Source organism: Leptonychotes weddellii, chromosome 9 (genome assembly GCF_054177405.1).
Source record: "Leptonychotes weddellii isolate Sample4059 chromosome 9, ASM5417740v2, whole genome shotgun sequence".
Lineage (NCBI taxonomy): Eukaryota > Metazoa > Chordata > Mammalia > Carnivora > Phocidae > Leptonychotes > Leptonychotes weddellii.
In genome coordinates, this window is record NC_138377.1 from 103,047,457 (window position 1) to 103,062,949 (window position 15,493).

General features: G+C 33.9%; 1 protein-coding gene and 1 pseudogene across 9 annotated transcripts in view; one reads left to right on the top strand and one right to left on the bottom strand.

The window, feature by feature from the left end:
• Window positions 1-15,493, top strand: part of SCAPER (S-phase cyclin A associated protein in the ER) — a 422,618-nt gene that overhangs the window by 152,432 nt on the left and 254,693 nt on the right. For all 9 annotated transcript variants that reach the window (XM_081829597.1, XM_081829604.1, XM_081829605.1 and 6 more), the window contains 2 exons: window positions 937-1,089; window positions 1,636-1,743. In XM_081829597.1, the coding sequence (XP_081685723.1) occupies window positions 937-1,089; window positions 1,636-1,743 (261 nt within the window). The remainder of the gene's footprint in view (window positions 1-936; window positions 1,090-1,635; window positions 1,744-15,493) is intronic.
• The window catches only part of LOC102736460 (ragulator complex protein LAMTOR3 pseudogene), a 5,342-nt pseudogene continuing 3,899 nt past the window's right edge, over window positions 14,051-15,493 (bottom strand).

Sequence of the window (15,493 nt, forward strand, 5' to 3'; positions counted from 1 at the left end):
ATTTAAATTTAATGCAGCAAAAATTTATTGAGCTTTGTGGTAGTTATGGGGTACAGAGATGAGTAAGGCATGATCCTAAGTTTCAAGAAACTCTTAAACTAGTGTGAGATTCAGATGCTGATAATTTCCATATGGATAGAGGTATACTTGGCGTGCTATGGAAGTACAGATGAGGACACTTGGTCTAACATGAAGGGTTTCAGAAGTCAGAGGAAACATTTTAGAGAATAACTCCTGAGTTGAAAGAGAGATGAGTTTAATGGATAGAATAGGTAGGTTCCAGTCGTATGAAAAAGTATGAGCATGAAGTCAGAAGTCTGGAATTGTGTTTTTTTCCAGCTTGGTTGTTTTTCTTTTGTTTGTTTTTGGGGGAAGTCACTGGAAGTGTAGAACAACCAGAAATGGTGTGGTGTGGAGTTAGTGTGAGTAGAGGTCTGTATCACGATGAGGTTTGTCTACTATCAGGATAAGCTTGGTCTTTACATATGGGTCAACATTTCCCATTGTGTATTCCCCAATGTGCTTCTCCAAAGTATGTTGTAGTCAAATAAGTGTGTAATATGTTGCTTAGTATAGCTAGGTTTAATTGAGTCTTAGAGCACAGAAACATACCAGAGGCTCAGAATAGTTCCATGTTAAAAACCTGTTTAGCTTTAATTTACTGTTCTTCAAATTTATTTGATGATAGAACCTTTTCCACAAAACATTTAACAATCCCCCATGGTATAGTTCTATGAAGCACACTTTAGGAGACGTTACTGTGCATGCAGGAGATATTAAAGGGCTTTATGTAAATTCTTGCTTAGTGTTCAAGTTAACACTGAATTAAGACATTCTTCTTTTATTTTAGAAAATTTAATGGAAATACTATTTTTTCAAGTTCTCAGTATAATTTGAATAATTTTTTATATTCTCACACTTTGACTTCATTCACAGCATGATGAAAGCATTCGAAGGCACATGGAACAGATTGAACAAAGAAAAGAAAAAGCTGCTGAGTTAAGCAGTGGGAGGCATGCAAATACTGATTATGCCCCCAAACTGACCCCTTATGAAAGAAAGAAGCAATGTTCCCTCTGCAATGTCCTGGTAGGTTGTCATTATTAATATTGTGATGATATAATTTATTACTAAAGTTTATTAAACTATGGAAATATATTCTCCAGTCTTTTAAGATTCATACTAAGGCATGTGATGAGTACCACGGATTTCTGTCATGATTTTTATGCAAAGTAAGTACTAGAAAAATAGTATTGGCATTTAGGAGTAGCAGTGCAAAGTGCTGATGCAAGCAGTTGCTGCTGAAATGGCTATACCTGCTTAATTGTTAGCCCAAGCAATATTTTTGGGTACTTGGACCAAAAAAGAAAAGAGTATTTTTAGTGCTGAAACTTGAACTTTGATACTCAGAAGAAATGATATCCTGTTAAGGTTGGCCACGAAGGCATAGTTTTTTTGACCCAGTATCTTCTAGGGGATTATCAGAATTGTGTTTTAAGGAAAATATTTCTAAGCCTAGTATGAAAAGGCTAGAGTGATCTCAACTTGCATATAGCATACTGGCTTGAATATGTAATATTTATAATTAGATATAATTATATGTTGATTACAATTGCTTTGATTTTATGCTTTTAGATCTCTTCAGAGGTGTATCTTTTTAGCCACATTAAAGGAAAAAAACACCAGCAAGCTGTGAGAGAGAATAGCAGCATCCAAGGGCGTGAACTTTCAGATGAAGAAGTGGTAAGCTTTACTTTCATTCATTTACACATATTTATTGAATAATCTAGTATGCTCTCTTTTATTATAAAGAATTGCATGTTCATATGTGATTATTTAAAACTATAACATTTAATAACTAATAAAATATATAAATGTGTCACTTTAGTGTACATTTTAACAAACATAGGAATAAGAGTGTAATACTGTTATATAATTTTAGTGCAAAAAAATGTTATCGTATTTTGATATTTTAATATCAAAGGAACTGGAGTGTATTATGCTAAGTGAAATAAACCAATCGGAGAAAGACAATCATCATCTGGTTTCACTCAAATGTGGAATCTAAGAAACAGTGCAGAGGATCATAAGGGAAGGGAGGGAAAACTGGATGGAAAGAAGTCAGAGAGGGAGACAAAGCATGAGAGACTCTTAGCTATGGGAAAAAAACTGAGGGTTGCTTAAGAGGAGGTGGGTGGGGGGATGGGGTACCTTGGGTGAGGGGCATTAAGGAGGGCACGTGATGTGGTGAGCACTGGGTGTTACACGCAACTGATGAATTGTTGAACACTGCATCTGAAACTAATGATATACTATGTTATCTAATTTTGGCTAATTAAATTTAAATAAAAAAATAGTAAAGGAAAGATTTGTTTAGTGATGCTCTACATTTCTTGTAAAATAGTTAACGATATGAATGTCATATAAATTGACACTTTTGTATGAATACAGTATTTAGAAATTTTCAGAAATGCATTATTTATCTACTTATAATTGTTTATAATGGAATTTAGATTTGTATGAATATTTTTATAAATATTTTACATATAGCTGTTATCTAGACATGGATGACATTGCTAATCTATGAATTTGTTGGTTCTATTTGTAATAGCAAATTTCTAAAGCTACCCAAAGATGAGACATTCATGTTTGTCGAGCATCTCTTAAGATGCCCAGGAAAGGTTATTGTGGTTCTATGAGGGTAGTACCTGTGTATACATGCATGTGTGTGTTTAACTCTTTTTTTTCCCAGTGTTACATATATTAAGAGTACACAAATCTCAAGTATATAGTTTGATTAATATTTACATATGTTTCACTCACATGAAGATATAGATTATTTCTTGTACCCCAGAAGGCTCTCTCATGTTCTGTCCCAGACATGTCCGCAAAAGGTAACTAGTCTCTGACTCTAGCACCATCAGTTAGTTTTGTCTGTTCTGGAGCTTTACTTAAATGTTATCAGTCAGTATGAACTTTTTGTGTCTGGTTTCTTTCACCCATCCCTAACTCTGTGAGATTGATGTTTAATGTTTATATGAAGCTATAGTTCATTCTTTTTTGTAGCTTTTTGTCAGTGCTTTCTAGGCAAAGACCATCAGGAACACATCTGTAGTTGAATAAAATTGGGTTTTATTAATTTATTAAAAGAATGGAAAATACATACTATGGGGAGTTATGGAGTTTCTCAATAAGATGTTAGAATGAACTTACAGGATTTGGGCTTGTGCTAGGTGATTTGGTTGGGGAGGGGAGAGTTCAAGGACTTGGGGCTTTGGTCTGGATTGAATGCTGTCAGGAAGCACAGGTAATTTTGTGGTTGCTTCTTAATAAATCAATAAATCTTAGTGAAATAGGAGCACCAAAGCCACTGTTTTCTCCTGAGTTTCTGGACATGACCAGTGCTTGAATGGAAATTGCACATAGTTATTCTCTGTGATTTTCTCCTTTTGAGGATTTTCCCCCTCAAGTTCTAATCACTTTGGCAGCTCGAAACCAAGTTCTGTCTCTTCAGCTCAGTAAGGCTGCTACTTTCAGCTTGCACTGTTCTCCAGTGCCAAAAATAGGCATAAGCCCTTAAGGAAAAATCCAGAGTGAATGTGGAGCTCATCTCATGTGCTTCCTCTCTTCTAGGGATCATGGTCTCACAAGTCCTGGCTCTGTTGGCTGTTCTTTAATTGCCTTCAAATTGATGTTTTATATATTTTGTGCAACGTTTTGAGTTGGAAGATAGTCCAGTATAAGCCAGTTCACTGTGGCTGGAATTGGAAGTCTCCTAATGTTTAATTCCTGTATATCCATTGTTTGACATGCTTGACACATAGTAAGGTATTTAGTAAAAGCTCATTGAGCTGAGTTGAACTGAAAGGTTATAAGAATGGCTTTAGGTATCACTAATAAAACATGTAATTAATCATCTATTTAGTTTACCTCAAATAAATTTTTGTCCTTTACTCAAATTGTATTGGTATTTTAAGAGTGAATAGTAAGGATTTTTTTTTACTTGAATCATTCATATAATTATCCCCATTCATTATTTAAGTTTGCTGTTTAGAACTAGAGTCATGTGTATGTGTATGCCACTTTGAAAAAATCTTAAATTGCTTTCATTAGTTAGAATTTAATTATTCCATTTATAAAAATTATTTATAATTAAATTCTCTTAATTAAAAAACCACATTATTTAATTTATAACAAATTGTTTAAACATTTTCTGGAGTATTGCTATTATGTAAATTGAAATCTAAATTTTATGTGTTTTACTTCAGTGAGAAAAGTTGAGAAGGAAAGAATATTTAGTTCATGCAATTTGGAAGAAAAATATGCAGTATTATCCAACTTTTGTAGCTATTATAGCATAGCCTGATGTTTAGCTGTTGTGATTTGAGATTTGGTTGATGTGTTCATTTTGTGTACTATTTCAGCTCAAAGGAATTAAATTTTCTTAAGGTTCTCACTTAATTCATGTAGTTATTCTTGGTTATAGCCCTTTCTTCCTGAAAACAAGCATGCAATATAGCATGAATTATGTGATATAGTAAAGCAATTTTATATTTACCCCTATGGAAGTTTCATTTTTAATCAGTGGAGGTATCTGTATAGTAAACATACTTGTTCTACTTAAAGTTATTACTTGTCATCTGTGATGTTTTTATGTTATATACACCTTGTCTGTGACCCTTCTTCTTTGACATGTAAGATTTTATTTATACCACCTCTGACCTAATAAAATTGTACCTTTGACCTTATGCACTTGACATATCAGATAACTTACTCTTGATCTTTGACACATTTTGTTTTAAGCCTGTTAAACATAATAGGTAGCTGCCCAACAAGAAAGGTATATTGTTTCGTGTTTTTATTGTAATTTTACAAGGGATTTTTTCTTGTTTTTTGAGACTTTACAAAAAGAGCTGTTTTATGTTTTATTTTTTTTTCTCTTCATCTTAGAATCCACATGATAAAAGTAGCTAATTTTTGAAAGTCACAACAAATGGGTGCTAGTTTAAATACATTCCAAAATTTAATTTTTATACATTGCTAAAGAAATAATAAAATATAAGTTTTAACTAAAACTCTGATTTCTGTGTCATCCTGTTTTCACACTGATATCTAAAGAAGCTAATAGTGATTTTTGTGGACATTGAATGAAGTACAATTATATACAGAGAATGAAGTTGAAAAGTTTTTTTTTTTTTTAATCCATATATTTCTCTTTGTAGGATTCCTTGGCTTTGAAAGCATATAAAGTATACAAGCTCTGTTTGTTAACCTGTGTGCTTAAATAAAGTTTATTTTCATTTGCTGCATGGATTATAAAAAGGAGTTTCATGAAGGATGTTAACTATAATTTATTGGATGTTTACAAGCAAATGTGATTTTATAAATCCCAAATTAGTATTTCAGTGTGGAAAAATTATGCACATTAGGTGACTGAAAGAAAAAATGATATTTTAAATTAGCAAAACTGTAAAGACGTTACTGTATTCAATGAAATGTAAGCTGATTTCTTTCGCCAGAGGGTGCTGGTGTTGAGGTGAAAGAAATCTCCTAGATGTCTCCCAGAATTGAGGACAGTCCAGGAAACAATAGATAATTCCTAATTGATTCGTTTCCTTACCTTGCTTACCTATGTAGAAGCAAAAGTATTTGCTCTCTTTTTTATAATCATGTTAGGAAAGCATTTTGTCTACTTTTCAACAGAAAATCAAGTCAGATGAACAAACTAGAACTCATTTAGAATTACTCTTTTTTTTCTCCCCAGTACCTCAGTTGGGTACACTTTAAGTTAGATTGGGAAATTATCTAAAAATGTCTTACCCTTTCTTATAGGATATAGCTTCCATTGCCTAAATTTTCTCTTTAATAGGATGGGAAAAATTTTATGGTGTGTGTGTGTGTGTGTGTTTGTGTGTGTGTGTGTGTGAGAGAGAGAATGTGCGAGAGAGAATTGTGTGAGAGAGAACGTGTATATATTCAGTGTATAACACACACATATATAGCTGATTGTTAACATATATTTCTTCTAACTTTTGGAATTCTTGTGGTAAATTCACTCACATTGTAACTAGGGACATGCAGAGAATATTTGGCTATTTATCCATAGCTGAGTTAGTCCTCTTCATTGATTTAAAGAAAGATTTTTAACTAGGTAACCAATTTGTTTTAAACTTTAGTTTGACCCAATAATTTAAACAGTTTCTCTGGTTTGTACCTAACCTCTTTTGAATAACAATCCTCGGTCCCCATCCACTTGCTTATACCTGTGTGGATTAAAGGAAGAGTATGGCTTATAGGACCCCATATTACGAGGAAAAGTTGAGGTCTTTCTACGTCTTTTGTCTTTTCTGGTTTCCAGTTTGAGGCCCTTTTCTACCTGTTCACTTAGTCTTCTCTGGGCCATCAGTCCTGAAAAGTGGCTGGTGAACTCTTGATCTGTTCTTTCCACTTAGTGTTCCAGTGGAGCATCAGACATTTATTTACCTCTTCCTGACCAGGTCACCCCTCAGTCTTCTCTGCCTACGTATCTCTGAGTCTTTGCCATAACCTTCATTCTGGCCCTGGCAGGCCTTTTGGCTTCTACCACAGGGTTCATACCACATAAGAATTAAGGACATTTTGGGAGAGCTAAAACACAAGGTCTCTTCCTGATTGCATAGCATGGCCATATTAATGGACCTATTTGGTGTCAGGGACAGGTGGAGAGATCATTTCTTTTGAGAATCAAAATTACACTTTTGGCATTACTCTCACTTAGCTAACACACTGTCCCCCTTAGGATACACATTTAAAAAATTTATTTCTCCTTTTATCTCCAAATTTTTTTGGCTGGCAAGAAATAAAATTTACTTTAACCACTCCTCCTAATTCCAACCAGGCAACTAAGCCTTAAGGTTGGAAAAAGGAATTCTACATACTGTGGAGTAAATACTACAGTTTGAATCCTCCAGTCTTCATTATTGACATGCAAAAGGACAAGATAGATAAACTTATAAATCTCAGGCTTTTAGCTTGGTTTATAAACCTATTGTCTTGCTACTATTATCTGTTTTACATATCTAAACTGGATTATTATAGAGTGTATTTTTCTTGTATTTATTTTAGAATAAATTCTAACCCCCTTGTACCTGAGTTGTATTGGACAAATGCCATATGCTAAGAAAGGTAAAGTAGATAATTACAGTCATAATTTTGAAATATTACTCCATTAATACCTGTTTTTCCTACTTTTTCTGATGTAATATGACCATTGCACTTTTACTGTTAATAATCACAGTCTCTTTTCTGTATTGGTTTTCTTTTAATAAACATTCAGTTTGGAAGATATTGATCATTAATCAGTGATTTAGAACAAGAAGCCTAAAGAACTGTAGTTTTCTTAAAGTTTTTTCAGATTCTGTGTCATTGGTTTGGTAAATTACAACTATATAATGTTCTCTTCCATGAATCTTTTCTTTCAAACAGTTGCTTTATTTTAAAGTGAAATTTCAAATAGGTAACAAAGATCTGCAGTTTAGAAACTTAAGCTCTTTAGTATTTGATAAAACTATTTTGTGACTCCTAGACAGCTCTCATAATACAATTAAACTCTACAGATATGAAAAGCCATTTCAACCCTATTTCTCTGCAAGAGTCCTTGGACTATTACTGTAATACATGCTGGGTTTTTGTTTGCATTATTGTGGTTATCAAATTTTACAGTTTGCTCACAATAATTAAGACTATTTTTTCCTCTTTGCATCTGTTTGGGAATTAGAATGGAGTATTCCAAGCTGATAATTTAAGTGTTAAAGTTAATAACATGTTTTGGCTGTTTTTTGTAGCTGATACCCATTGCCTTTACACAGTTAATTAAATACCTAAACACTATTGCTTTTGAAAAGACATAAACCCTTAAACTCCTTAAACTCTTATTCAAGATCATGGTAGCTGGGAATGACTACAACAGTGACTACTTGTATGCATCTACAGATTACACACCAATGCATTCTCATCTGGCTCTTGTGTGTCATTTGTGAGGAGTTGCAGACTTGTGGCCATGGGCAACATTCAAAGACCAAAGCAGTTGTGATGACTTTTGCAGCTGCTCTCTTTCAGTTGGTTGATAGAGGATCAGAAAGGGTTGCAGTGAGATAAATTTATACAACTAAAACTGCTTCTACTTGAATATTCTCTTAAAGTTTTGTGATATGTACTTCTTTATATGGAACTTTTATGCATACCTAATCTTGAAATCCATAATATGACAATTTCATGTTGGAAGAATAAAGGGAATGAAGGATTTATTAATAGAAGCTTATAGCAGGAACAAGGGTGCCTGGGTGGCTCAGTTGTTTGAGCGTCTGACTCTTCATTTTGGCTCAGGCTGTGATCTCAGGGTCGTGAGATCAAGCCTCATGCAGGGCTCTGTGCTCAGCGTGGAGTCAGCTTGTCCTTCTCCCTCCCTTTCTGCCCTCCTCCCACTCGCTCACTCATGTTCTCTCTCTCAAATACATAAATAAATAAATAAATAAACAATCTTTAAAAAAAATAGGAGTTTATAAGCAGGAATATTCTTGCTCTGACAAGTATAGTTGACAAATTCAGCATTTTACCTGACTAATTTATATAACTCTTATTTTCCTTACTAAATAATTGATTATAAATGCTTTTATTTTGGGGCACATGGGTGGCTCAGTCGGTTAAATATCTGCCTTCAGCTCAGGTCATGATCCCAGAGTCCCATTCCTCCTGCTTGTTCTCTCTCTCTCTGTCAAATAAATAAATAAATTTAAAAAAAAAAAAAAAGCTTTTATTTTAATTCACACCTTATTAGGTTCTTTATCTGGAATTCAATGGCCAGTATATTAGTTCCAAAGTAAATATTTATAGAAGATCAGATCTTTGATGAGAGTTAATTGAGCTTTAGTAATAATTATTTTGTCAATTTGACTTTGCTTGCAATCGTTAGAGTAGGCACATCTGTTGTATCAGAAAAATCACAAAGTTGTGATTTTCACAATCCCAAAATTTGGTCCTCCCTCTCAAAATTTTTTTTTTTTTTTAGATACAAAGTATTTCAGCATCAGAAAGGAGTGTAGTAAACCCCACATTCCTGCCACCTAGTAGTTAAATGGTAACACTTCTTTTCTGGTCCCTCCATACTTGGAAAGATGGAAGGGATACAAAGTATATAAAGTGTGAGTGGTGGGGCCAGTTTTAGGGAATAGAGCTAAATCTGTATGTTCTGTGGTGAGAAGTCAATAGATAATCTTAAAACTGAAAAATGAAGAAGTAGCAATACAATATATATTCAGGAATATAGAGAAGAAAGATAAAGCAATCCCCTAAAACCATTGCACCTGGATGTGGGAAAGGAATGGGGAGAGCAGTGGGGAACTTCTTTCTCTGAACCATTGACTATGTAAAATATGTTTGCTGGTAACTTTGACAAAAGCAAAAACATTTTTAAAAAATAAAAGAAATACAACAGTGGTAATTATGTATGTGCCCATGTTGAAAAAATCTGTGTTCTGTCCATTGATTTTTGTTCGTGGTTAAATTAGATAACATGTCTGCACCATAAAAGGCCATCATAGGGAACTTGGATATTTTGGCCAGTTAAAATTAATTCAATTAATTCATCATTCTTTTAAATTTATTGCAGTATCCTTTGATGCCATTAATCCAAATACTGAATTTTCCGGGGCGACTGGGTGGCTTAGTCAGTTTAGCGGCTGCCTTCAGCTCAGGTCATGATCCCAGGGTCCTGGGATCGATCTCCACATCAGGCTCCCCACTCCATGGGCAGCCTGCTTCTCTTTCTCCCCGCTTGTGCTCTCTCTCTCAAATAGATAAATAAAATCTTAAAACAAAGGAAATATAAAAAAAAAAATAAATACTGGATTCTCCCTTTTTTTCCTGTTATTTGTAGAATAATAATAAAACAACTATCTGTGTGCCTACTACTCAGGTTAGTGAGAATCTCCTGGTAGGAAATTATGTTTTTGTTTGTTCGTAGTATTTTTGTTTGTGAAAGATATTTTCACTGGGTGTAGATTTGTAGCATAATAATTATTTTCTCTAAAAATTGAGTAGATACTATTTGCTGTCTTCTTGCTTCTATTCCTCATAGGGTAAATGTGTTCTTTATTATTTTTCAAAATTATCTTGGCTGTTCCTCTGCATTTTCACTTTGTACATAACCTTTGCAATTAACTTGCTAAACTAAGAAAAATTCTTTTTTGATTTTGAGATTGCAGTGAAATTATGTCAAGATTAAATTGGCAAGAGTAGACATCTTTTAAATATTTTTTCTTTTCATCCAGCAACATGTTTGTCTACTTATGTCTTACATTTATGTGTTCAGTGAACCGTTCATTTTCTTCATTTAAGTCTTAAACATTTCTTAGTAGGCTTATTTTGTTTCTAAATTAATGGGTTTTAAAAGTATTTCAAATTTCAGGGTTTTTAAAAAAATATTTTTTTTAATTTTATTTTAGAGACAGCACACAAGCAGAGGGAGAGAGAATCTCAAGCAGACTCCCAGCTGAGCACAGAGCCCAACATGGGGTTCTCACCCCATGTTAGAGGCGTAGCAGTACCTTTTGTTTTATGAGGATGAGTGTATATGTGTGTTTAAAAGTGTGAAGTGATTCATGGATTTGACTGCGATCTTATGTAGGGATCAAGCTAATCTTCTGGGCATTGCTTCAGTTTTAAAATATGTGATGCTAAAATGAGTGGTATTCTGTGTTTTCAGTTTCAACTTTTATTGCATTATGATCAGAAATTATGGTTTATCTAGGTTCTACTTTGGAGAGTTTATTGATTTTCTTTATAGCTTAATACATTGTAAAATTTAAAAAATACGTTTTCTCTCTCTTTGGGTATATATATTAGATCAGATTTGCTTGTTGTTATGCAAATATCCTCACTTTTTTAAACCTATTTTTTGTCCTCACTAGTATCCTTTTCTCAAAAATGGAAGGACTGTTCATATCCTATTATTATTTATGTATGTCTCCTTGTGTTTTAAAAATCTTTGTATATCACTGTGTTTTATCATCAGGATTATAACTATTTACATAATTTTTATCTGATGAATTTTACCTTGTAAGAATATGAAACATCTCTTTCCTATTTCATGCCTCTGCCTTGAATATTATTTTTGTATGGTATTAATTTGGCAAACCTAGTTTTGCATAATGCTGCCTGATGTGTCCCTTTATTATCCTTCCTCTCCCTTCTTCTCCCTTTTGCTCTTGTCCCCATCATAGTTTTATTTTTGCACCTAGGTCTATTCCTAAAAAGCATAATTTTATTTTAGCTGTTTCCTGCTCTGTTAAAAAGTACCCTGCTATATGTAATCTTTTGGCCTTAACTCTTTTCTACTGAATATTACATTGCCTAGATTCATATGGATTGGAAATTTGTTGCTGTTTTTAAACATCTTTGAGGCCTGTCGTACATTAAACTACACTTATTTTTAAGTTTACAATTTAATAACTTTTGGCATATTCATACCCATGAAACTATCACCATGATCAAAACAGTGAACATATCTGCCACCTCAGAAAGTTTCCTCATCTACTAGATCCCTGCTGATTTTTGTGTACTTTTGTTTTATCAATTTTTGAGAAAGGGATATTGAAATCTTTTAATTGTGAATTTTTCTGTTTTTCTTGGCAGTGCAATCAGTTTTTGCCTTTATTTAGTTTTAAGTTGTGTTATTAGGGGCATAAATGCAAATGGTTATTATGTCCCCTTGATTAACTGATCCCTTTATTATGAAATGACCTTCTTTATTCTGAAGGAGTATTTATTCCTAGTAGTATTTTTGATACCTTGTCTAAATATGAATTAGCCATGCCAGGTTTCTTTTGTCTAGTATTAGAGTAGTATATCTTTTTCTTTTAACATATTTATATTTTTGCATATATTCTTTTCTTAAACACTTAAAAGTTAAATAGACTTACGGAGAATCTTTGTTCTGGTGCTGTTGAGTTTGATGTGAAGCTGCTGTCTCTCTCCAGCTCTTGTCACCTAGGGCTGTGAAAGCCACTCACAACTGAGGAGTTCTGGCTCCATCTCTGAGCATTCTTTTTACTTTGATTTTGAAAGGGTGATGTTATTTGTCTAATATCATTACTGGGATATTATTGAAATGATTTCTAAGGATGAAGCCTAATTGCAGTCTAACATGCTGTATTTGAAATCTGAGAATTCTCAGAAAATAGATTTCATTACGAGACTTGGTTCAGTATAACTGAACCATTTCCTTTTACACTATTGAGCTCAGACCTTTCTCCATCTTCACAGCATGATAAATTAATAAGCTTGTTGAACTCTGTGCTTTTCTTTGAGTCATCTGTTAAACCTCAGATCAGATCAGAAAGGAACATCAGAATCTGCAAAAGAAGACTTTACCTCATTTATCATCTCCACCTACCAGAAAACTGAAGGAGTATTTGTAATTGTCACTGCGTGGCAGGGGACAGATGGTCGGCTATCATCCTATCAGAAGATGGCCTTTTCTCTTTGGCATGGTGTCTGTTTCACAGTATTTCATTAGCTTTATTTTTCTCATCTGTCACTTTAAACAATGTAATACATAGACTGTAGTAGATAAAAATAGAAATGTATCCTACACCTGTAGAAAGGGACCTTGGCAGAGTTGAATCTTTTGTAAAATGCACTAAAATAATCTATCAGGTTTTAAAAGTTGTCATTGTCTTATGTTTAATTTTTTTAAATGGATGCTTTCATAAAAGACATTATTTTGATAAAAGGTATTACATTTCAGATTTTCTTAAATTTACTGTTTGACAAAATTTTATTTAAATATAATGGAATTCCAGGGGTGTCTGAGTGGCTCAGTCGGTTAAGCGTCTGCCTTTGGCTAAGGTCATGATCCCACAGTCCTGGGATCGAGCCCCATGTGGGGCTCCCTGCTCAATGGGGAGTGTTTATCCCTCTCCCACTGCCCCTCTCCCCCACCCCCCACTCGTGCTTGCTCTCTCAAATAAATAAATAAATAAAATCTTACATATATATAATGGAATTCTCAAACTTTTTATCTTTTTAAAGCATTTTTCCAGCACCTGCTTGTACACTATGCATTAGTCCAGGCACCAGGGAAGCACAGATAAATATCATCAAGTGAGCCTAACTCTTCATTGTATGCTATCTCTGAGTTTCATGAATCTCTAAACACACTCATTTTAAAAAGTGAGCTAGTTCTTTATATGGTGCTTTCATTTTTTGAATAGTGTTTCAGTGATATCTGTACATACTTTATTTTAATTAATTTACTTATTTTTAGTGCTCAAGCTATACTTTAAAAAATACTATTTTATTTATACTCATGTATGAAAAAAATGGCTGGTACCACCATGTTTACAGACATACCAATATTGGAAACAGAATTCAATAATGAATCATTTTTAAAAAGAACACACATTAAAATACCGTTTGGTTATAGAAAGCAGGGCAGAGAAAAAAGACGTTAACTATCATTTTCATTAAAGAGCAGCATCCTCTGAGAAGAATCAAGTCATTTAGTAATATTCATTTATATTACAAAATAATATATACATAGAAAAGTTAGTGATTGTACTGATTTTGTTACTTTTACTAAGCCATTTTATCTTCCTCACACTCAATGCAAAGAAATAAAACAATATAAAGAAAAATATGTCCTCATTGTTATTCACAATAAAAAGGGTCTGCTTCATTCTGCAGGCCTGGGCATATTATATAATATGTACCATTTTAATTCTGACCCACTGAATAGAATCTCATGTATATTTGTGACTGAACTAATTCCATGGGAGCTGTGATGTACTGAACCATTTCTGTGGTATCCCTAGATCTCACTAAATTAAGAAAAGACCCTACACACAAAAAAGATAACAATCTGTCCATAAATTATATCTGTAGACTTTAGTGTCAGGTGGGAAAAGAGGCCCTTTTTTGAGTACATGGATACAAGTATTGTGGTCTAAAGATTGCCGGATTGATATTGTGTCTGTTATAAAGAGAAAGGGTATACATCAAAACCACTGCCAGATTAAGAAACTCCCACAATTTGTCTCAATTCTTCATAACAGAGCAAGTTCCCTTTCTAGGCTAACAATGAGTCCTGTATTGGCATTGCTGCTGGCTATGAAACTCACCAGCAAAGGTAAATGATTGAATTGAACCACCTGGTAGGTGTTATAGTAACATGATACTCTTATTTTTTGGAAGTCCAAGTTTGCTCCCTTGGTCTGTTGGAAGGGCAAAAGTAGATAAGAAACGAGGTCTCAAAGCATGCTCTAGAGCATTATCATTGGCCACTTTAATAACACAGACTCTGTCTCTATCTGACACAACAACGGCATGGAGCCCTTCAACACTTGGTAATTTTTTGTACAGGAATCTCTTTAGGTCCTGGCTTCTGGGCTGCTGTGTTCTCTCAGCTGTAAATTTAGGGACAGCTTGTACATACTTTATTTGATATGACAAATTCCATCCTACAAATCAGTAATTACAAATCAGCTTTCCTCTGAAGTCATTCTGGTTGATAATCTGCTGGAATAGTTTTATGGAGGAGTGATATCAGTCAAAATAATAGTTTACTACAGATTGTTTCGGTGTTATTCTGGGTGAAACTGTGACACCCAGGGAGTCGTACCCTTTAACTTAAGCAGTTAGCATAAGCCCTTGGCATATAGTAAAGTATTGAATTAATGTTAATAAACTAAATGTTAATGAGCTACACTACAATTTATTGTTTTCAGTATACCATATCTCTGGAGAGTGATATTCAAAATACATGGAAGAGTGCTATCTAAAAATACCATGTTGTTTTTAGTTGAGTATTCTTTTATTTCTTCCCTTCTTTCATCTGCTTCTCTTTTTGTCCCAATTTTTCTTCTTCTTTTCTTCCCAAATACCTTCATCTCTCCATTCCCCCACTTCTTCCTCATCCCTCACTTTTCATACCCTCATCATCATCCAGAGAAACAAAAACATGTTCAAGCCCTTCCAGCCTCTACCCTTTCCCAGTTTTTATAGAAGGCAATAAGGAAAGCTATAAAGTGCCTCCTATATATCTTATTTGTTGTTCCGCCAGGCAGGTTTAAAAGAGTGGAATGCCTCATAATATTTTTAAGAATTTAAGGAAAAACTTTATTTGATTCAGGAATAGACTGATATCATTGGATTTTAGATTCAAAGTTGAAGTACTGGATGAGGTTTAGAGAAAAATGCTGGTTTTCCAAACAATATGTGAAAACCCTTACATTAATATCTATTTAGATTAGTAACTTGGCATCCACCCTGCTCTTGACTTTTTTTTTTAATTTTTATTCTTATGTTAATCCCCATACATTACATCTATGTTTTAGATGAAGTGTTCCATGATTCATTGTTTGTGCATAACACCCAGTGCTCCATGCAGAATGTGCCCTCCTCAATACCCACCACCAGGCTAACCCATCCTCCCACCCCCCTCCCCTCTAGAACCCTG